Source organism: Tubulanus polymorphus, chromosome 11 (assembly GCF_964204645.1).
Source record: "Tubulanus polymorphus chromosome 11, tnTubPoly1.2, whole genome shotgun sequence".
NCBI lineage: Eukaryota > Metazoa > Nemertea > Palaeonemertea > Tubulaniformes > Tubulanidae > Tubulanus > Tubulanus polymorphus.
In genome coordinates, this window is record NC_134035.1 from 2,286,932 (window position 1) to 2,308,939 (window position 22,008).

The 22,008-nt window shown below is 41.2% G+C and overlaps 5 protein-coding genes across 7 annotated transcripts in view; 4 read left to right on the forward strand and 1 right to left on the reverse strand.

The window, feature by feature from the left end:
• LOC141913392 (protein XRP2-like) overlaps nt 1–5,248 on the forward strand; it is a 28,709-nt gene extending 23,461 nt beyond the window's left edge. Inside the window, exon 9 of the mRNA XM_074804900.1 lies at nt 290–5,248. Coding sequence (XP_074661001.1) covers nt 290–465 — 176 coding nt within the window. The 3' untranslated portion in view covers nt 466–5,248. The remainder of the gene's footprint in view (nt 1–289) is intronic.
• A 2,572-nt stretch (nt 5,249–7,820) lies between these two features.
• Nucleotides 7,821–11,117, reverse strand: LOC141912889 (voltage-dependent calcium channel subunit alpha-2/delta-1-like). The gene has a single exon (XM_074804311.1). It carries the CDS (start codon nt 11,115–11,117, stop codon nt 7,821–7,823), a length of 3,297 nt encoding a protein of 1,098 aa, XP_074660412.1.
• A 547-nt stretch (nt 11,118–11,664) lies between these two features.
• On the forward strand, nt 11,665–16,005 carry LOC141912616 (uncharacterized). Of its 2 annotated transcripts, none has more exons than XM_074803915.1 (2): nt 11,665–11,804; nt 12,497–16,005. In XM_074803915.1, exon 2 carries the CDS (start codon nt 12,524–12,526, stop codon nt 13,652–13,654), a length of 1,131 nt encoding a protein of 376 aa, XP_074660016.1. In that variant the 5' UTR covers nt 11,665–11,804; nt 12,497–12,523; the 3' UTR covers nt 13,655–16,005. The 2 variants fall into 2 exon arrangements, with proteins under 2 accessions (XP_074660016.1, XP_074660017.1); XM_074803916.1 differs by having other exon boundaries at nt 11,672–11,783.
• A 467-nt stretch (nt 16,006–16,472) lies between these two features.
• Nucleotides 16,473–21,774, forward strand: LOC141912461 (uncharacterized). Of its 2 annotated transcripts, none has more exons than XM_074803670.1 (2): nt 16,473–16,505; nt 20,393–21,774. In XM_074803670.1, exon 2 carries the CDS (start codon nt 20,422–20,424, stop codon nt 21,403–21,405), a length of 984 nt encoding a protein of 327 aa, XP_074659771.1. In that variant the 5' UTR covers nt 16,473–16,505; nt 20,393–20,421; the 3' UTR covers nt 21,406–21,774. The 2 variants fall into 2 exon arrangements, with proteins under 2 accessions (XP_074659771.1, XP_074659770.1); XM_074803669.1 differs by lacking the exon at nt 16,473–16,505 and adding an exon at nt 19,736–19,815.
• LOC141912462 (uncharacterized) lies at nt 16,530–19,407 on the forward strand. Its single transcript, XM_074803671.1, has 2 exons — nt 16,530–16,845; nt 18,178–19,407. The coding sequence occupies exon 2, from the start codon at nt 18,202–18,204 to the stop codon at nt 19,111–19,113; it is 912 nt and encodes a 303-aa protein (XP_074659772.1). The 5' UTR covers nt 16,530–16,845; nt 18,178–18,201; the 3' UTR covers nt 19,114–19,407.
• Nucleotides 21,775–22,008: the final 234 nt, after the last annotated feature.

Sequence of the window (22,008 nt, forward strand, 5' to 3'; positions counted from 1 at the left end):
GAATGATTTACCTATCAGACTGCAAAAATTGGTCGGTCGCCTTAGCATGGCATGCTTCGGGTCCAAAGACCCACAAATTTCGATATAAACCGGCCAAAGTAAGAACTTCTTTGCTTACTAGTATATCTCGTTCGATGCTACTAATGTTTATGAAATTGTAGGTTGATTTTTGTTCAAAGGAGCATTTGGAATAAACTGTTTAACTCTAAATGAATAAGAGTCAATACGAAGTAAAAGAAAAGAAAAAAAGAGACTAAATTATACCCATTACGAAATTTATCTATTTCAGGGCCAGTCATCGGTTTCGAATATAACGGTGACGATTGTATACAACTTTGCCAACAGGCGGTCGTCGCCGTGATGCAGGGATCGACCGGTCTCGTGTTCGTCAGCCAGAACAAATCGCTCGCCCAACAACAGATCGAAAACTTCTACAACTATGCCGATATGCAAATGGGCTTCTGATGTCCGCGTTGTTGAACATTGAAAATATCGCATGCGAGTCGAGTTATTTTCGACGAGGGGGGTAGGGGATAAATAGACGCACTACTGTTGTTTTTCAACTGCTAAGACGACGAGACAAACTTTCGACCGACTTCGAGCTCGGTTACACGTGTTCATCATCGAGAATATACTCAATCCCGTGTCCAGTTTTAAGTCGGAAATGTTTTCTGAAAATCTTCCAGCTCGCCTTTTCTTCGACGGGGGAACTGCGGAGGCTACTGCGGCGATTGAGGATTCCTCCTATTGTAAGCGAGATCTGCCAGGTGTCGCTAGTGCAGTAGACTCCGCTCAAGTCGGATCTTTTTGGACCGTAAAAATGTGTCCGACTCAAGTCATATTCAAGTTGGTTGTTATGTATTTCTTATAGTGTCACAAAAATATTTCAACAAACATCCAAGTTGAACGTTTATCAGAGTTGATTGGATCCGACTTGAGCGGCCTAGTAACTTGGGTCTCGCGTGTTCAATTCTTCTACATGTCATCTAAAATTGAATGAACATTTCTCAGAAATGATTTAATTATGAATGAAAACTTTACCAATCACTGAGTAGAAAAATGCATTCGATGTTTATGTGGTTGGTCCTGCGATAATCTTTGAATTCAGGGCCTAGAAATTCAAAATTGGTCGCTTATGAACTGATTTTAGACCGAGTGCTCGTCGACCCATTTGGTGGGATAACTAATGTCGCAGTTCCCCGTTCGTAGTAAGGGTGCCCCTATTAGGATTTGATGATTACTTTTATTCGGCGGTCAGTAGTTGTATCTATACAAAAGTATATACAGTATATGGTCGTCATAAACTCGTGCTAATCATTATATACAATTAACGCTTTAAGCTGCCAGCTATGAGTTATCTCTCGTACTTCCGGTTCTAACGCTGTCACCTACGAAAATATTACGTTCGATTTAGAATAATCCTACACTTAGAATGGTATTAGAGTTCTGAAATGTTTCGATGGTTTCATCGTATCCTGGGGCTGCAGTTGCTCAAAAGGTGGTTACTGTAAACCAGCGGATAGTTGACATAGTGACAATTAAAACTTCATTATTACTATCTATCTGTTGGCTATCTTTAACAAACTTTTGGAGCAACTGGCTCCATCCAGAAACGATGAAACGTTCAATGGAGTAAAATCTCAAGAAAACATTTCTGACTCTTTATTGTCCATTATCATCGTTATAACAAAGTGTTTCATCAATCGTCATATTACGTCCAGAATGGAACAGTTTCTGATGATTAGCTGATGGTTTAATCAAACTCTTGGTCATGGTTCCCACAGAACACAGGGAAATTGGCAAAAACTTGGGAATTTAGAAATAATATTCCCAGTTTGGAAATATTTGGGAATTTGAGAAATTTTCCTCATATCAGGGAAATATTTGGGAAATTCATTACATTTCACATATTGCATTTGCCAAGGGCAAATTTTTATAGCAATCTCCCTTGAAAATCATATTCATCAACCAGTCACCGCTAAAATGTTGACCGTAGCATGACGATATGTGTTGATTTCCATTTGGGAAAATTGAAAAATCACCCATGAAATACTTTGGAAAAATTTTGGATTTTTGAATTCATATAACTGTGGTGGGAACCATGCTTGGTTCATAATCGATGCTCGTCGGTTGATTCTGAACAGCGGCTGACTATGTAATAGCCCCGTTGTCAACTATGAGATAACTCGCGGTGAACGAATGAACTCCATAAAGCCTTGTACTTTACAGTGTGTGTATGATGCTACAAATAATTGTGTTTTACTCATTTACTCATTGCGTTTAGCGCCTAACAAATGAACGAATGTTAGTAACGGCAGAAAAATTGGAAATTATCAAAATACCAGGGATGAGTTTCGTAGATGAGTTTCAATTCATGCGGACAAAATAATCCTCGGGAATGTTTTGAAATTTGTCGGTTATTACCATGGTTTTTCATTGTTACTATGGTGGTTGTTGCCCAAGTTGATGATTTGCTGCCCCTGGAGGTAATTTTGATACCTCCTTAATGAAATGGAGCCTGGTTCTTAGGTCAGTAATAGGTAATCTGTCCGGGTATTTTGATGTAAATTTCAGCAATTAATTTTGATGTGTAACAGGTAGACACTTGTCTAAAATGCAATTGCGCAGTTCAAGTCCAAAAATGGCTTTAAAATCTTACAACTGGTCTTCAGTGAGCCAAAACTGGCTTAGACTAGTTCTAATTCTAAGTCTCACGACTGGTTCCTGGTGTTGACCATACAATGTTATTGTTATAATGAATAGGAAATTGTTTCATGCATTTTTGAAATGTAATTTTTTGCACAAACGTTATTAACTCATCTCTGAAATCGAGCTTTTCCGCACCGAAATACTGCATATCAAATACTGCAAATATCGATGTTTTTTTACTTAACTATAAAACGAGTTTTTTGAAAAGTAATCTTTTAACAGAAAACTTGGAATGAATTTTATCGGTTTGTATCAGATTTGGTCAGGCATTTGTGGTTGTAGCTACGCCCAATATTTAGATGTACGCATTAAAATGTGATTGATGTATGTGTCTGTAGCCACGTTGTCCGAGGCGGAGCTATAGGAAGTATGATATTTATTCGAAATGACGCTTATCAAAAGCTCTAGTCACTGCACAAACATGATCTGACAATATTGAATATTTCAGTGAACTTACCTATATTTCACTGTGTCTAGTGTCGATGAGTAATGATCCGGAACAGATTCAGCAATCGTCAGTTTTAGGTCGAACGAAACCAACAATTGTTCAGCAATCTCTCAAGCTAACATTAACCTTACATGTTAACCGTTTATATATACGCAATATGACTGCGAATGAATTACCTGGTATTGAATCGGTCACGAATATATGGTAAACTTTTGCCGACCAGGCGCTCTTGATTTTTTTCGCCGCAAATCGAGATTAAACTAATCGTATATATCGGTATGTATGCTTCGATAAAAATCGACGTTTTGTCGACTTCGTTTGATGATGAAATCATATCAATTCGTAGATTCCTGCGTGGACAAAACGCGACTGTCTGATTCAATTGAAGAGAAAACCCACAATTATTATGAAGTACTATCGTAGAACTGATCGAAGATTTTTGAAACAGATTTGAAATCACTTCTGCGTGTCTGTTTTTGAAATTGCTCGTAGTATTTGAGTTGCGAAAAGTCAAAATCCTCTGTTAGTTTAACTATGGACGTTTTAGAGTCCATGGTTTAACTACGTAATTGTGAGATTTTCATTCAACTCATATCAATACCAAATTAGCTATGTGAACAATCGTAAATTTTAAGGACTTAGATATGTAATTTTCGCATCGGGTTTTGTATATGTATTTTCAATTGACGACAAAATATATATTGCGTCTAAGATTTGTAATGTATCCATAACTGAAAGCTCTTGAGTTGATGCAGGTATCAATCGACAGCCCAAATCCTGAAGATACTTTGACAGGGTCCGATCTAAGCACTTCTCCGATCGCCCGGGACAAGTATATTCTCATCAGGGCAAGTAGGTTATCATTATCACTTGTCCCCCGGGCTAGTGCAATTTTATGTCACAAAACCCTTTTCCCACTCGATAAAACGGATGATTGTGCCACCAATCGGACTGCCTGTGTAGGGCAAGTAGCTTTTGGAGGGGGCAAGCGAAATTTCAGATATGCTTGCCCACCGGGCAAGTGGCTTTCATTCCTTAGATCGGACCCTGCTTTGATACTTCGATACTTTGTGGCCATTCTTTGAAATTGTTGATAGTCCTCAGCTATTACACCAATGGTCCAACCATAGATTACTGAATAACTTTGATAATGATTACTAAACATTTTTTTTCATATTTCAATAAAATTTTCCCGAAAAAATCAACTTATTGCTGATAGTACTTTTCAGAGGTTGGCAGCCCTGCTTTCAAATAGCATCCGTCCAGACTTCGATGTCTGAAGGGTTTGCGATAAGGCAGTCTGCAGATTGATACATGCATATTAATGTGAGCAATTCACACTTTTTTAGGTCCGGCAACTTAGCAAAGTACGCCGCATTCTCAATCAATGGACGAATAGCGCATTTTTCTCACACGCGATGCACAATAGCGATTTTTTTCTCGTCGAGATTTATTTTCAAAATGCGTTACATATCGCGGAAGTTAATTCAGTAATATATGTTCATTCCCTTAAACTCTGCTATTACGTCTTATATCAAGTGTCAAATTGCGAGTAGACATATCTTTATCGAGTCAAAAAATGATTTCAATTTAGAAGTATTTTCGTTGTTTATTTTCCGTCTATTTTAGCTAGTTGTTTATATTTATATATATGTACACGTTTTGTGATTATTATTATTATTATTCTTATTATTATTCATTAATGGTATTTGTTTACGTGAATTAGTATTTATTTTTGTGAGCTTAGTCGTTTTTAGTTCAGAACATATGCGCACGATTGCGCGTGACTACCATGATACTACTTATATACATATTAATATTAATATAAATATATATAAATATATTTTGTAAAACATTTCTACTATGAAAATTCGTATTTCGTACATAAAATGCAAACACACAAATGAGACTCAACTTCTTTATTAACATAACTATTATTATTATGATTATTATTATTATGATTATTATTATTATGAGACTGTAGTGGTACGCTCGCGCGCGCACTCGCAAATACAAGCGTATTTAAACATACAATACATATTTATATGTAGTCGTCAAATGTGAAAAAAATAAACTTATGGACTAATGTAATAAAACGCAACTACAAATGACTTGAATTTCTGTATATTTTTTCGATGTAGGTTTGTTGTTCGTGGTTCCGTTATCGAAGTCCCAAGTTCGGTAAGTGCCTCTCATTATTCTACCATTTGCAGGGCCGGCGGCTTCAGCTGGGCCAATAATTTTTTGCCGGATGATGGTTTTTTCCTGAAGGGTTTCTCCATGAAAACTACACAACTAGGTCTGCAGCTCCTATCGTTCCTGAAAACTTATTTGTGATCAACGATGAGACAGCTGTGTCTGATCCGTAACATTCATGATGACCCAATCGTGAATCGTATTATTCCCCGAATTATGAACCGATTATGAACCCCGAATTTTTCGCGTGGTGAACGGCCTCGCTCCGTCGGATATGCACCGGGCCAATGTCAACTCGCTTTCGCCTGCCCTGCTATGCTTTGACGTCTACGTATAATGGTGGTCGTCAACCGTGACTCAATGGTCAATATTATTAGTGCCTTAACGTCACTCGTCCTCGACCAATCAGAGGACAGGAATTCGGTGACGTTATTAGTGCACTGACGTCACTCACCTACGTCACCCGTCCTCGATCAATCAGAGGACAGGGATTCAGTGAAACCTGTAATAACGAACTCACAAGTTTTTGAACCCAGTATATCCTAGGTATATGTACTATATTATATAAGAAAGAAACAAGGGAGCCAACTCCTCGTCGGATCACTTAGATCTTAGATGATATATGGGGGGTTTACAAATTTCGGGGAAATGTCGCATCGTGTTGACTGCCAAGAAAAGCACATGGTTGTAATCTGTATCTGCCGCGATATTTCACTGAGTGCATGACGACCTGTTATCCCCAGAAATTCTTTATACTATAGGTAAAGACATAAGACTTTTTTCGTGGAAAATATGTATTGAACGGCAGAGAAAATGGTGATACAAAACTTTCCTTAAAACGGAGTAAATTGTAAAACGATATAAGTACTATTAAGTTAAAAATGTGAGTTTTAAACAAATATTCATAAGGACTAGAATTTATGAATTATCGGTTAATCGTCACTCCGGGAATTTCTTTATTTCCAATCGATGATTTATGAGGATTAAAGGCGGGCGGATTCGATGAAAGAAAATGTTTAATAAAGTGTTCAACAAAAAAAGAAGAGTACATAAATGAATCTCAAAAAGACACTGACACCATTTTCAGTTCGTTTTGCAGAACGAAATTAACAAACTTGTCAAAATAAATACAAACAATATTTACAAACATATCTACATATCAATTTACGACCACCGATGATGGTTTTGCGTTAGCGCAACAGATTGTTTTTAAACCGAGCCTGTGACTTTAGGCTAACATAACTGATACCTTATTTCTCATTTCTGCTGAGCTTAAAATTTGACCAGACCGGCCTTTACCCTGTACATCACTTTTTTTTAAAGATTATGATCAAGCTAACCGTTACGGAAACGGCAGTTATAGAAATGAACTGATCACAAATTGTATTGTAGTTAACAAAAGTTACCCGGCCGAATTAGGAGAAACAAGGTACACTGATACATCGTTAATACGATTCTGTTTAAGGCGAAACCCGTTTTCCAGCATTTCCCAACTAACCTATTTATATCAATAACAGGTTTGGATAATACGAAACCCGTTTAATACGACAATTTCACTTTAGCCCACAAATTTTGTATTAAAGAGGTTCCACTCTAAGTTCAGTCATCAGCCCGATTGGTTCTACATGCGTTTGAAATCTTAATATATAGAATTAGAATTGAATTATTTGCATCTAAAGTCTAATTTTCTTTACCAGTCAAAAGCAGTTTAAAACTCGGATCGGCATATGCCATTGCGCTCAGCTACCGCTCTTGCATGACGTGTATTCTAACGGCCAAACATCGAACAGTCTCCCGGGACGTAACTGCTGTTTTAACGTCACTTCGAGTTTCCCATGAACATAAGTGACCGTCATGAGTCACGGGTCTTCTAAATTACATGTAATATCTAATACATGCAGTATCTCTGGGGTAAAAATCCCATCACAAGGTTTTAAAGGCCTCAGTCATTTTGCAATTATTTGTTATTCAATTTCCAAACGGCACTTCTACTTGTGACACATCTAGTACCGGATCACTAGCCAACACCAACGTGTTGTTGATGACATTCGACCATCTTTGATTATACATGTATCCATTTTCAATTTTTCCCTTGTAAATGTATTACGTTCAAATTTTCATATGTAAGTGACTTGAGTTTATCGGAAATGGAGTAAAGTCAAAGTTACTTAAACTAAAGTATATATGTGGGGAAGTGCGCTTGAAAACCGCATGATTTATGTTTAATATAACTTTAAGATAGTATCTGCCAAGAGCTAAGTGTTAGGAATTGGTCAAGGCTGTCTGCTGACACGGTAACTGGATGGAGTAAATTCCGATCACGTTCTGAGCTCTTCCGGCGTGTCACACCGTCTGAATACTCAATGCGTGTCTCCGATGCGGCGTTTGGGATCCAACAGGTTATGGTCGAATTTTGTCCGATTCACGGTTCAATTAATTTCCAAAAAAACTTTCAGTAACAACACGTTCAAAACGGATGGCTTACAAACATGGCAATAGATATTAGCGAAATGATCAAGAAATTGAGAGGTTTAAGCAAACAATTGGCTCGACACGGAATAGTTTTTCGTCGCGGGGGAGAATTCATACACGCCGACTCACGGCGCCGATATCTGGGCGTCTGCGCGCAAATATCCGGTCCATCGTCTGTGACCGGTGAGGGTCCCGGCAATTCCACCTCGCAACTTTCCGCGCTATCTTCCGAGTCGCATATCTGATCGGCTACGACCAACAATAAGTTACTTTTCTCGAGACTTTTTACTAGGAACCGTCTGGTACAATTTGTAAAGCAGTTGAATTCTCCGGACGCCTGACGACCGGGCAGACTATCGAGATAACTCGTGTTGGCGTAGTAATACTCTCGTTTCATCGTGCAACTGATGTTTTTGATTTTGTCGTCCAACACCGATTCGTCGTCGGCGTCATCGGCACTGGCGTACGAGAGTAAATCTGATACCAATTCGAAAATCGTCGCGATGAAATACGTAGCGCTGAATCGAGGCGTCAACCAGTTGAACAGATCGGTCAACGTCGGAATGTAAAACGACCGCGGACCCGACGCGCTGTTCTCATCGGTGATCACCGTACACGTGGCCTGATAGTCGTAATACGTCATCGAACCGATCAGCGACGTGTTATACATCCAATACGCGAGTTGCGGGTCGACGGTCGGGTCGCCGATAAAACGCCCCACTTCATAATCGGGTTGATTACTAGCGATCAGATATCCGGACTCGTCCAACAGATAACAAACCACGTCGATTTCCTTACATTCGTCCACAGTTTCGGCCAATCGATTGCGCAATTCGTCTTCAGTGATTTTCGCACCGACGACCGCTACTTTTACCTGATTGGACAGTTTTACCGATTTGGCCACCAACACGGTTCCGTTAAAGGGTACGGAATAATTCGACGGTTCGACCGGACGCACGCTGAACACGAAGCCGCCCTGGTTCTCATCCTCGTACATGAACGCCCTTTGGAAATAGGCGGCGTTCCAGACGTCGGCCCAGTCGAGAAACTCTGAACCCTCGTTCCAGGGAAATACAGCAGTCAGGCCGCCGTATGTACCGATAAATCGCGCTATGATACCGGCGCTGATCGCCTTCTCCGTCGTCTCCTCCCAATGAGTTTGCAGTTTAGTCGTCGACAAATCTAAAAGCACGTTGTTCAATATTTCGGACCCGTTAGCTCCGCCGCAAGTGCCGTTCGCATGCCGGTCCAATTCGTCTTTTAAAATATCCGCCGAATTCAAAACGTTGTTTTCGATCACGTCGGCTAAACCCGGGCAATAGTTCCAGGGCGCTAATAGCAGCAGAGACGAGCGGTTACCGTTCAGTTGGTTCATCGCCGCTGTTTTCCTATCGGCGGCAACTGGCTTCGAAACCTCGAGAAACTTCGTATGAGATTTCGGATTAACGACGCCGATACTGAACGGGGATCCAGCGATTCCAGCGTGCATATACGTACGCGCTTGTTTAGCGATATAGGCTCCATCAGTCGTACGAAAGAACCCGTCAAAATCGTCGCTACCCATCGATTTTTGATCGATCATTTTCTTTCTGATCGACGATTTCTGGCCGTTTTCGTCGTCGATTTCCACGTCCATGATGTCGACGTTAGGAGGCACGCTGTCCGAGTCGACGGCGTCGTATTTCAGATGCGGATGCGACACTAGATATCCGTTCGTGTTGATGACGAACGAATATCCGTTCGGGCCGAGTTTTCTCAACGGCGTAAACTTCTGCATGTCTTTCGTTCGGAAGTCGATGCCCATCACGCCGATGATGGTTTGATTTTGAGAGCAGCCAGCCGCGCACGAATCGTTACTACCGCCGGCCAGACACCTCTCTCGACAACCATCGGTGTCAGTCGTGTCGTAAACGGGCAGAGTAACGGTGGTCGTCATTCCTAAACCCTGCGCGTCGTTATACGGGTCCGTCCATTCGGCCTGTTTCGTCTGTACGGTATCTTTCTGCAAGATGTCGATATACTCTTGAACGGTCGTGCGTATTTCACCCATGGCCGGAATCTGCGAGAAGAAGCCGTTTTTCGTGCACGCCATCCAACGTTTCACGACGGCCGATTTCGTCGGTAGACCGATAGCGTAAATGAACACGCGCACGTCCGTCGCGTCCCAGTCGTATTTTTTGAACACCTCTTCGGGAATATCGCGCGGGCTTTCGGTCAACATTACCATGACCTTGTTGCATTTGGCCCCGGCGGCGTGGTCAGCATATACGGAACTATTTCCCAGTTGCTCGAACTCTTTGTAACCGAAATCGAACGCTTTTTCGTAGCTGGCCATCTTCGAAGCGACGATTTCGTCGATTTCGTCGAAAAGTAGTTTCTTATTGCGATGGTTCGCGCGCACGAATGAATTCAGACACGACAGACCGACGGTTTCTTTAGAGAATTTCGCCACCCGAATGTAGTCGTTTTCGCCCAGCGTGTTGATGATGGATTTGGCCGCCACTTTCAGCAACTGTAGAGGCTTACCGTGCACGCTGCCGCTGTGGTCGATCAGAATGAGCATATCTTTCGACGGACTGGAACCCAACGTGTACCACGGTCGGCGACGCACGTCGTACAGATCCACCGAATCCCCGTGCCACCTGCTTGCGGGGAGCGTACGCATAAACCCGACCCGACTGCCGAAATACTGCCACAACAAATCCGGGTCGTTCAGACGATTCTCGTGGAAGACTCGGTCTAACCTGGCTGACCAAGTCAAACCGTTTTGAATATCCACATCACCACGGAACACTTCCACAGGGATGTGTACACTAGACGTGTCCGCTATGACGTTCTGTTCGAGGCGTTCGTCGTAAACGAAAACCGTCTCGTTATTTTCGGGGTCGTCTTCTTTCGCGTGGATATAGATAACATCTTGCATCGCCGGATCGGAGTTCCAAGTGTGATTTTTTGCTAGTTTTTCGGCTTCGAGTACCGACCTCTCCAGCGCTTTGACCTTCTTGTCTAAATCGTCGCGCAAACCACGCTCCATCGTCGCCAACACGTCCTTCAAGTCGACGTCGCCGAAATCCATCTCGCCTTTATCCTTCATCAGTTGGTATTCGGAAACGGCGATATCCGTGCCGATTATACTGTCCAACCAACTGGACAACTCGTTGTCGAACAAGTCCGCGAAATCTGGTTTAATCGACGGTAACGCGTCGACGGATTTCGGCGCGACCACCAATGAAACTAACATAAATCCTCGTATGTAATTGTACAGTACATAGCTGGTACTGATGGACGCCATGATGCGCGAAGCAGAAGTAAGAGAAAGGCTTAGAGAGTTAGTTGCATACTAAGAGAATATATATCTAAGAATAGCCGATGTGCATCGGGTGCTATAAATATATCGCATCCCGCCAGACTGCGCAAACTGGAACAAGTCGGTTTCAGCATTAAATATGCGGCACGTTTAGATCTTTCAAATCTAAGCTCATTTTGAAAACAAATTTCATCATCTTCAAACGCCAATCACTTAAATCAGACAATTAAACGCCGGATTGCGAATATCGATTAAATAAATAAATAAATTCGCAAATAAAGTTATTTGGACAGTTGGATACAAAATCAAAACCTAATTTGTGGTGTTTTCGTATTTTCTATTTATCCCGAATGTTTGTAATGTGTAGATCTTAGGTGAAAAAATATTTCATCGTTACCGGCACCGGTGTATTTTTGCCAGAGGTCAATAAAGTTTCCATTGAATTATATTTGAATGACCATCACGTGCTACCACCTATACTCAGTCTCTCGAACTAGAACCAGGAAGTAAATAAAAATACTCAAATACTTTGTTGATCGTGACGACATTTCTCACATTTCTTTGACGTAATTGCCTATAATACCAGACGTCTAATCTTATCTCACCATTTGACGTATCAAGCGGACAAAAATAAAAGAAACAATCTGCGAGGTTGGTTTTTGTATTTTTTGGGTAAGTATTTAAACGTAACTTTTGTTTAATGATTGAACCTCACTCATTCGATTCTTCAATTTCAAGATTTTGATTCCGTCGTTCTCCTCATCGTGCTCTCTTTATTACTCATGATCGGCCTATTTATAAGGCCTAGTTTGAGTTTAGAATCTGGGGCTCGGTAGGAATGATGTATTTGTAAAAGTCTGTAATGGGATTCAAATGCTGACTGAGATCTCTCATTTGGTTGATCTTGTGGCAAGTCGCGATTTGTTCACTTTCACTTTCACTATCTTCATTTCATTTGATTTGATTAATTTGATGATTAACACAGAGGTTTGAAAATAAAGGTAAAATATTTGTCTAAATTTCGTGCTTGTAGGTAGTTCATACTACAATAATGGTCATTCTTACCAAGCCTTGAAGCCGATTAAAATCATGTTTATTCTGTCAATTTGTCTTGAGTTGTTTCGTCGTCGAAATTTTGCTTAATTCTTAGAGTTGAATTTAGGGCCCACGAACTAAAACAATAATGTTTTTATCGTATTGCTTGATCAGTCTCTTGTTCTGGATTGTGTATGTCCTATAATTTTGTTGTAACTTGAGTAGTTTAGATGAATATTAGAATTGAGAGGTTCAGATGAACTATCAGGACTATTAGCATGGGTCCTTTTTTATTACATTGTATTTCATTTTCTCATCGCATCCTCTAGGTACTTGAAAAAAAGAAGAATCATAAAATGGCTTCACAGGTGCCCCCGGTATACAGCACTGGTGGCGCGGGTCACGTGAACCAGATTTCACCTCAGCCACAAACGGTGATGATGTCGGCGGTGCCGCAGCAACCGATCGCGACGAGCAATCGCCGAGCAGACGGATCACGAATCAGTTTCGCCCATCATTCGGCGCGATATTGCGGAATCATTCAAATCGTCTGCGGTTTCATCCTGTTGATCATCGGGATTTCGATGATTCCGTCACATGCGATGTTCTACTTCATCGGTTACGGATTCTGGGGCAGCATTCTGTGCTTCATCGCTGGCGGGCTTGGGCTGCACGGTTCGAAAACGAAGAACAACTGCCCGATAATCGGCACGATGGTAATGTCGATTTTCACGTGTTTGTTCGGTTTTGTGTTGTTCGGGTTTTCAGCAGCTGGAATTCCGCTTGACGAGCATCAAAGAAGATGCTTGAGAATGAACATGAATATGGAATTTGATTATTCGTACCGCTGCTATGGGCCCGCCAAGCCCGCGGACTCAATTGACCAAGTCAACTTCAGAGTAGCGTGCCACTCGATCAATTTGCTCGTCGGAATTGTTTTGATGGTCGTACCGATCGTTCAGTCGTGTGTGAGCTGTCAGGCAATTTGCTGCCCGACGACAGACGCGTGTTTCCCACAGCAGACGACGACGCTGGTCTACGGGATGCATCCTCAACAACAGCCGATCGTCTACGTGATGCAACAACAACGTGGTGCATATACTACACAACCCGGTCAGATCGTGTACGGTCAGCCTTTACAAGTTTACGGTCAACCTACTGCAAATCAGCCGCCGGGGTACGGTCAGCCCGCTGCGAATCAGCCGCTGGGATACGGTCAGCCCGCTGCGAATCAGCCGCCGGGGTACGGTCAGCCCGCTGCGAATCAGCTGCCGGGGGACGGTCTGCCCGCTGCGAATCAGCCGCTGGGGTACGGTCAGCCCGCCGTCACTACTCAATTGCCCTACAGTCAGCCCTCGGCTGTACAACCGTCTTATGGGCAGCCTACAGTAGCACCAGCGCCACCTACTGGAGCCAGTGACGTCATGCCCGGAATTCACGGTCTGCCAAGCTACAACGAAGCTGTTACCGGAGTGAAATCTAATTGATAGGTTATTGATGAAGAGAATTGATAAAAACTGGTGTTGTGATGATGATAATAAAAACCCCGCAAAGAGTTGTGACCATGATATAAAAATCCCACAAAGAGTTGTGTCAATAATATGTAAACCCCACAGAGAGTTGTAACTGTAGTATGAAAATCCCACAGAGTTGTAACGATAATGAAACCCCACAAAGAGTTGTGGCAGTAATATAAACACCCCACAGAAAGTTGTAACTATAGTATGAAAATCCCACAGAGTTGTGGCAGTAATATAAACACCCCACAAGGAGTCTTGGCAGTAATATGAAAACCCCACATGGAGTTGTGGCAGTAACATGAAGACCCCACAAAATGTTGTAGCAGTAATATAAAGCATGTTGAAAAAGCACATGGCTGCAAGGCCTCAAACTACATCTTTTTCTAAACTGCTTTTTACGTAGAGGATATAATGTACTTTACAATATCTACATGTACAATATATTCTTCGGTAGGATTATTATTATTTAGTATAATTATAGTATCTTGATGTTGATTGTGTGGGCATACACATGCATGCTGGGGGGAGGGGGGAGGGTGGTTGGCAGGTCTAGTTCGGCCACCCACTCGTGTCAAAATACGTAAATATTTGAAAAGAGTCCCATTTCTCACTCTTTATTGAGATGTCTCTTAATTGATGACAACCATTCTTTCCACATGACGTAAAAATTTGAGACCCCATTAATTGAACTACATGTATTGTAATTTTACAAAACTGCGCTTCCGTCCAAATACAGATGTTTTAGTCAATGCGTACCCGTAGGTATTTGTTGATTTTTTCTGATCCTCATAATCGATATGATGTGCCAAAATTGATCAAAGTCTGTTTGACATGAAAATGAAGGAATTGAATATGAGGGTCAGAAAGTGAGTTCTGAGAATTCTGCTGATTGATGTAGGACACCGGATGATCGCGTTGATATTTAATGGTTTTAAACACATGACGTCAAAGTGAATGGTGTGGCTATTGAATCTGATAAAGTAGATTAGCACCGTTCAATGTTTGCATCATGCAATCAGAGGTAAGAAAAGCATGGTGTTTTATGTTGGACTTTGAGTATATGATTTTTAGAATCCCTGTTTTCTTTCTTTTATTTTGTCGTTTTATATATCGTAAGGCTAAACAAAAATGATACCTTGTTTCTCCGCAGCGGCCGGGTCATTTTTGTAAAATATGATAAAATTTATAAACAGTTCATTTCTATAGCGGCCGGGTCTGTTATGGTGAAATTGATCACGATTTCAAAAAAAGTAATGTATAGGGTAGATAGGCGGCCGGCCAGGTCAACATTTAAGCTCAGCAGAGCGGAGAAACAAGGTATCAATTTTTTTTGGCCTAATATTTATATATTTGCTTATTAATATTGTATTTCAGATTGGCTATCATATACTTATTCAAAATGAACATGTATATCTTAGGAGCTGCTCTTACTATTGCTCCAGTGTAGAGAGGCTTAATATGGTGATTTAATTTGTGATGAATACAGTTGACTCCCCATAGCTAGGTACATTGTCAATTTATTGAAAAATTGCTGCTTATGGATACAAATAATTATATGAAAAAAAATGTCCTGTTAATTGACTAGATATAATAGCATGGAACAAGGCGTTGTTGACTTAGTGTAGAGTCAATTTGAATTACAACTTTTATTATCAATACACGGCCAAAAATAGTATATTGTTATAAGGTATATTCCATGAAACTAATGAATTATACAGCCAAACGCGCTTAATGCCGAGCAGTGATCCATCAGATACGGATATTATTTATGGTCCAGCCATACCGGAACTTAAATGTAAGCGAAATACAATGTTTAATCTGGCTTCCCAGAAAATAGATTAATTTCGTAATCCCAATGAGCTACTATAATTGTTAGTATAAAGTACTATCCGTCTGGTTTTACCGTTTCATAAGGCTTATACAAACGTACTAAGCTGTCTAATATACGGGCTAGACATATACAGAATTATGTTGTGATCAAATTCTAAACTCGGTGAAATATACATACTCTTCAAAAATACTGAATTTAATGTCAGAATGTCTTTGAATAGCTTTTAGAAAATTTATATTCTAGAAAGTTATCGCCTGTTACACATATATGAAATATATTTATATATATATTGTTATTATTATTGATTGTACTAAACTTCTGACCGATATTCAACAACAGATTTTATACCAAGACGTGATTTTGAATGTTTTCCAAAACAAAAATATGCGTTTTTATTTTCGGACTTGTCAATCGCTGTTTGTGATTTCTTTTTTAAATTCTACCGCTACTGTCTGTTATAATTGTTACAATAAAATCTACGATGTCGTTGTCAAGTTTATGAAGAAATTTCGCATTTTAGTCAATCGTAGGGAAGTGGATATTTCATTGTGTTGATCCAGGTTCGAACTTGGTCTGCCCAACCCTGATGAGAATCGGACAAGTCAGTTTTCAGTTCACCACCTACCCCATGTAAAACTCACGAAGCGTTTTAATGATACATCGTACAAATTACCAAAATTCATACAGTATAGTAACACGATCTGCTCGACGGAGCATGAGGTCGAACATTGTGTCCGACAGTGGATATTATGTTGTACTGTATATCAAATTTCAACAAACATCATTAAACGGTTATGCGAGTTATTTAAGCGGAGTCTACTTTTGCGGCTGTTTGGGATGAACAATGATTAGGTTCATCAACCGCGATACTTTTCACAAATTCCCCGAATTCAATTCGATCGACTATCACATGCTGCCACCTACATGCATGCTCTCGAACTAGAGTCATGATTGTACCATGTTGAAAAAGATTTTCTCGGTTTTTTGGTACAGTACAAAAACAATATGGCGACATTTTCAACACATGGATTAGGGGCCACGAATTAGAGTCCAGAGGGCTGGCTCAAGTGGATAGTATGCTACGCTGGATACGGGGTCTGCAGTTTCCGAATTCGATCAACTTTCTCTGATTTCGACCCATGTCGTACAGCGGCGTACCAAAATCAAATATTCTCCGTCGACATGGTAGTGGCCTACGCTACATCTCCCTTTGAGTTGAGATGATTCTCAACAATTCAAATCAATTCTATTATTCAAGCCTCCGATATAAGACGCTCAAGTCTCACTTGACGTGCATGTAGTGAGAGAGAATAAAGAAATCTCTGAGGTTGGTTTTTGTTTTTTGTTGTGATGAGTGAAAATTTGAATTTGAACTTTAAAGTCTAGATTCGATTTCGTCTTAGTTCATTACTCCTTCCGCTCCCGGGGCTCTTCCTTAATGCTTCCTAATATGGCCTAGTTCGGGTTCAGTATTTGGGGCTTAGCAGGTGGATATATGATAGTTTAGAACTTCAGTTATGGAACGCCAAGATTCTCTTTGTGAGCTGATCTTGTATCGATTTGTTGCTGAATCTAGACTGACTGGTTGCCTGTCCCAGAGACCGGTAACCAGTCTATTGCTGAATCGGAGTCTACTTTCACTTTCATTTTTAACCCTTCGATCGATCACCAATTAGCATTCATCTGATCGATTTATTGATTTGGTTGATAAAGTTACTATTGGATGAATATTTTTCTAAATGTTAGGCTTAGTTCATACACTAGACTCGGTACTGTTCTATCCGATCTGTTCATTCGGTATTAAAGATAAAAATAAGATTGCAACTGTTCTCATCAGGTAGATGAGTCCGGTACATTCGCGGTAATCCGCCTGTTTTCGGTGAAATTTTGACTGAATTTCGGTTCATTCTGCGCGTGCGTAAATATAAACATAACGGCCCTTCACATACAAACCCGATTAAAATCCAAACTGCGTAAAGTAAACAAAACAAATCGTGCAGCCGGCCCTTGTTTGGTAAATTTTGGAAATTTAGGTAAATTTCTTTGCAATGATATTTAGCGCATATCATTGCCTTACGAAGTACTGTGGGCTTTCGTTATACATGTAGTCCAATACCGGTTTGAATTATGTTATTTCAAAAGGCATTTGGTCAGAAGGGGGGGCTCGGACCCCCTCCTCAGGATCCGCCCCTGCTGTATACCGGTTTAGGTGGAGTCTGCTGAACTACTGGTCCTAGTCAGTGGATTTCTTGTCGAAGTTTTGCTCTATTTTTGGAAACGCGTTAGGCCAGTCTAAATCGATTATGTTTTATCTTACCTTTGTTCTGGATTGTGTTTATACCTATATAATTTTGTCGTAAATTACTGGGCTAGGTTTCATAGATGTGGGATAAAAGTAATCCCTGGGGGAATATTTTGAATTTTGTCAGTTATAACCATAGTTTCTCATTGTTACTATGATGGTTGTCAACCCGGATTGAGGATTTACCTCTAGGGATAACTTTGATACTCAGTCCATGAAACCCGGCCCCGGAATATAAAGATAAAGCACGTTGAAATAAACTATTAGTATTACTAGTTCAAGAATACGTATTTTTCATTCTCGTATTTTCAATTCAGGATATTACATTGTGTTTTATTTTTTTCATCACTCTTCCAGCTACTCAAAAAAAACAATCGTAAAATGGCTTCGCAGATGTCCCCGGTATACAGCGCTGGTGGCGCGGGTCACGTGAAAATGATTTCACCTCAACCACAAACTGTGGTTAATAAGTCGGCCGTGCCGCAGCAACTGGTCGCGACGAGCAATCGTCGAGCAGACGGATCACGAATCGGTTTCGCTGATCGATCGGTGGGATATTGCGGACACATTCAAATCGTCTGCGGTTTCATCCTCATTTTAAACTGGATTTTGATGATGAGGTCGAGTGCGATGTTCGCCAAAATCAGTTACGGATTCTGGGGCAGCATTCTGTGTTTCGTCGCTGGTGGACTTTGCGTGCTCGGCGCGAAGTTGAAGAACAACTGCCTGATAATCGGCGCGATGGTCGTGTCGATCTTCACGTGTTTGTTTGGTTTCGTGTTGGTCGGGTTTTCGGTGGCTGGAATCCCGATCGATGAGCAGCAAAGAAGATGCTTGGAAGAAAGTGTGCAGATGAAATTCAATCCACCCACCTGCGACACGGCTATGCCCGCACGCTCGATCAGCCAAGTCAACTTCAGAATAGCGTGTCACGTGGGCAATATACTCGTCGGAATTGTTTTGATGGTCGTACCGATCGTCCAGTCGTGTTTTAGCTGCCGGGCGATTTGCTGCCCGAGGTCAGACGCGTATATCCTTCAACAGCCGATCGTCTACATGAAGCAGCAACCGACTACACATCCCGGTCAGATCGCGTACGGTCAGCATTTACAAGTTTACGGTCAACCTACAGCAAACCAGCCGCCGGGGTACGGTCAGCCTGCCGCCACTACACAAGTGCCCGGAATTCACGGTCTGCCCAGTTACAACGAAGCTATTACCGAAGTAAAATCAGTTGGTTCTCGATGTTTACAATTGATAAAAACTCGAGGTGTTGTGATGGTGGTATCATAAAAATCCACTAACAGTTGAAACGCTAGATCCTTAAAAGAGTTGTGATGATAATATAGAAACCTCCTGAAGTGTTGTGGCATGTGATATGAAAATCCCATAAATAGTTGTGACGATGATATACGCATATATATATATAAGTTTATATTCGGGGCCATATTCGGTTTCGTAAGTTAGGGTTCAGAATTTGGCTTGTTAAGAGTTTCAGTTATGAAGCGCCAAGATCTCTTGTTTGGGTTTAAGGGTTATCTTGTGGGTGTCACGTGATTTCTTGAATTTCATACTTTCACTTCATCCCGATCGCCAATTTAGCATTTATTTAATTGATAATATGATAAAGTTAAAGTTACTATTGGTTGAATATTTTTTTTGAATGTTAGGCTTAGTTCATACAGTAGACTCCGCCTCGGTACTGTTCTGTTCATTCGGTGTAATGAATGTAAATATGATTTCGGCATCTGCTACTGTTTTTCATCAGTACACGATAAACATAACGGCCCTTCACATGCAAAACCAATGGAGATCCAAACGATGTAAAGTAATAAAAACAAACAAACTAAACATACAATACTGTGTTATACGTAATAACGACGATCTCTGTTGTTGATGCATATGATGCTCTGTTACTGTACTGCTGCACGCTCATGACCTAAATTGGCTACAGTTTCAATAACGTAAATGCATCGCGAATGAACAGAAACGGAGGTAAGTGTCGCGGAATTTGAGAGAATTTGTCCACGACGACTTGTGTCTCGCGTATTAATTATACGTGTGGAAGGAAACCATCGGTGGTTCATTTAAGGCTACGGTGAAATCGTATGGAATAAAACGAAATTAGTGATGCTATTTGACCGTCATTAGGCTCGATAATTCCCTATGCTTTCATCCCGTGATTTTCGCCATTTTCGAATCGGTAATCGCCTTATTCGGTAGAAAAATGATACCGGTTTAGGTGAAGTCTGCTGCACAACAATTGATGATCCTGATCAGAGTATATTTCTTTCTGAAATTTTGCTTAATTTTTGGAATGCGTTAGGTCCTACAAACTATAGCCACAGTCTAAATCAATTACATATTTACCTTATTGCTTACTTGATAATAATTCTCTTTGTTTGGATTGGGCATATAGATTGCATCATATAACTTTGTTGGAAATTGAGTATTCCCGAAGATATAAAAATGAAACGTTGAAATTAACTATGCACTACCAGCCCAAGTCCATTGATTCCATTTTCATTACTAGATTTTACATAGAGTTTTCTTTTTTTCATCACTCTTCCAGCTACTCCTCGAATAGAAAACTAACGTAAAATGGCTTCGCAGATGTCCCCGGTATACTGCGCTGGTGGCGGCGGCCACGTAACACTGAATTCGCCTCAACCACAAACGGTGATGATGTCGACGGTGCCGCAGCAACCGATCGCGACGAGCAATCGCCGAGCAGACGGATCACGAATCAGTTTCGCTGATCGATGGGCGCGATATTGCGGAATCATTCAGATCGTCTGCGGTTTCATCCTGTTGATCATCGGGATTTTGACGATCTCGTCGGGTGCGATATTCCACTTCATCGGTTACGGATTCTGGGGCAGCATTCTGTGCTTCGTCGCCGGCGGGCTCGGTCTGCACGGTTCGAAAACGAAGAACAACTGCCCGATAATCGGCACGATGGTCATGTCGATTTTCACAGGCGTGTTGGGTTTCGTGTTGGTCGGGATTTCGGCGGCTGGAATCGCGTTAGACGAGCGTCAAAGAAGATGCATTAAGATACACGCGCAGATGGAATTCAAATATCTCAACTGCTACACGCTGGCCGAGCCCACGGACTCGATCGACCGAGTCAACTTCAGAATAGCGTGTCACTCGATCAATTTGCTCGTCGGAATCGTTTTGATGGTCGTACCGATCGTTCAGTCGTGTGTGAGCTGTCACGCGATTTGCTGCCCGACGCCAGACCCGCTTATCTCGTCACAAACGACGACACTGGTCTACGGAATGCATCCTCAACAACAGCCGATTGTCTACCTGAAGCAACAACAGACCCAACCCGGTCAGATCATATACGGTCAGCCTTTACAAGTTTACGGTCAACCTACAGCAAATCAGCCGCCGGGGTACGGTCAGCCTGCCGTCACTACTCAATTGCCCTACGGTCAGCCCTCGACAGTACATCCGTCATATGTGCAGCCTACAGTACCACCAGCGCCACATACTGGAGCCGACGACGCCATACCCGGGATTCACGGGCTGCCAAGCTACAACGAAGCTGTCACCGAAGTAAAATCTAATTATTAGGAGCTGAAAAACTGCCCGTGTTGTGATGATTATATAAAAATCCCACAAACAGTTGTAGCAGTAATACGACGTCATCCATGGAACTGGCCATTTCTCACTACGATTTGAATAATGATTAATTTCGTACATGGATGAGGCTGGGCCATTGTCAACACAATGTCAAAATATATAGTAAGATAAAAAGTAACTATATGCGGATTTAAAGATTTTAAAATCAAGAACTTATTCAATCAAAAATTAAAATTGCACGGCGTTTCAAACTCTCATTAGAATATGTTTAAAGTGGGTTTTATCTTTCTGTCCTCCACGTTTGAGGACTATGTCAAAATATGTAAATATTCTATGTAAATATTAATAATACTGTGGATTTCTGCGGATATTTCTGCGAACTCAATGTTTAGAGTATATGAATATCTTTTCATTTTCTCTCATTTTCTACTACAGCTTACAGAAAAATGCCCCTTAAAATCTTTACCAGAATGTTTGTCTGAACTCTACTATAAGACTCTCTGTGAACTCTCCCGAGAGTCTCTGTGAACTCTCCCGAGACTCTCTCAGAGCCTTTAACATTTACAATTTGGGCCTATCTAAACAAATCCATCT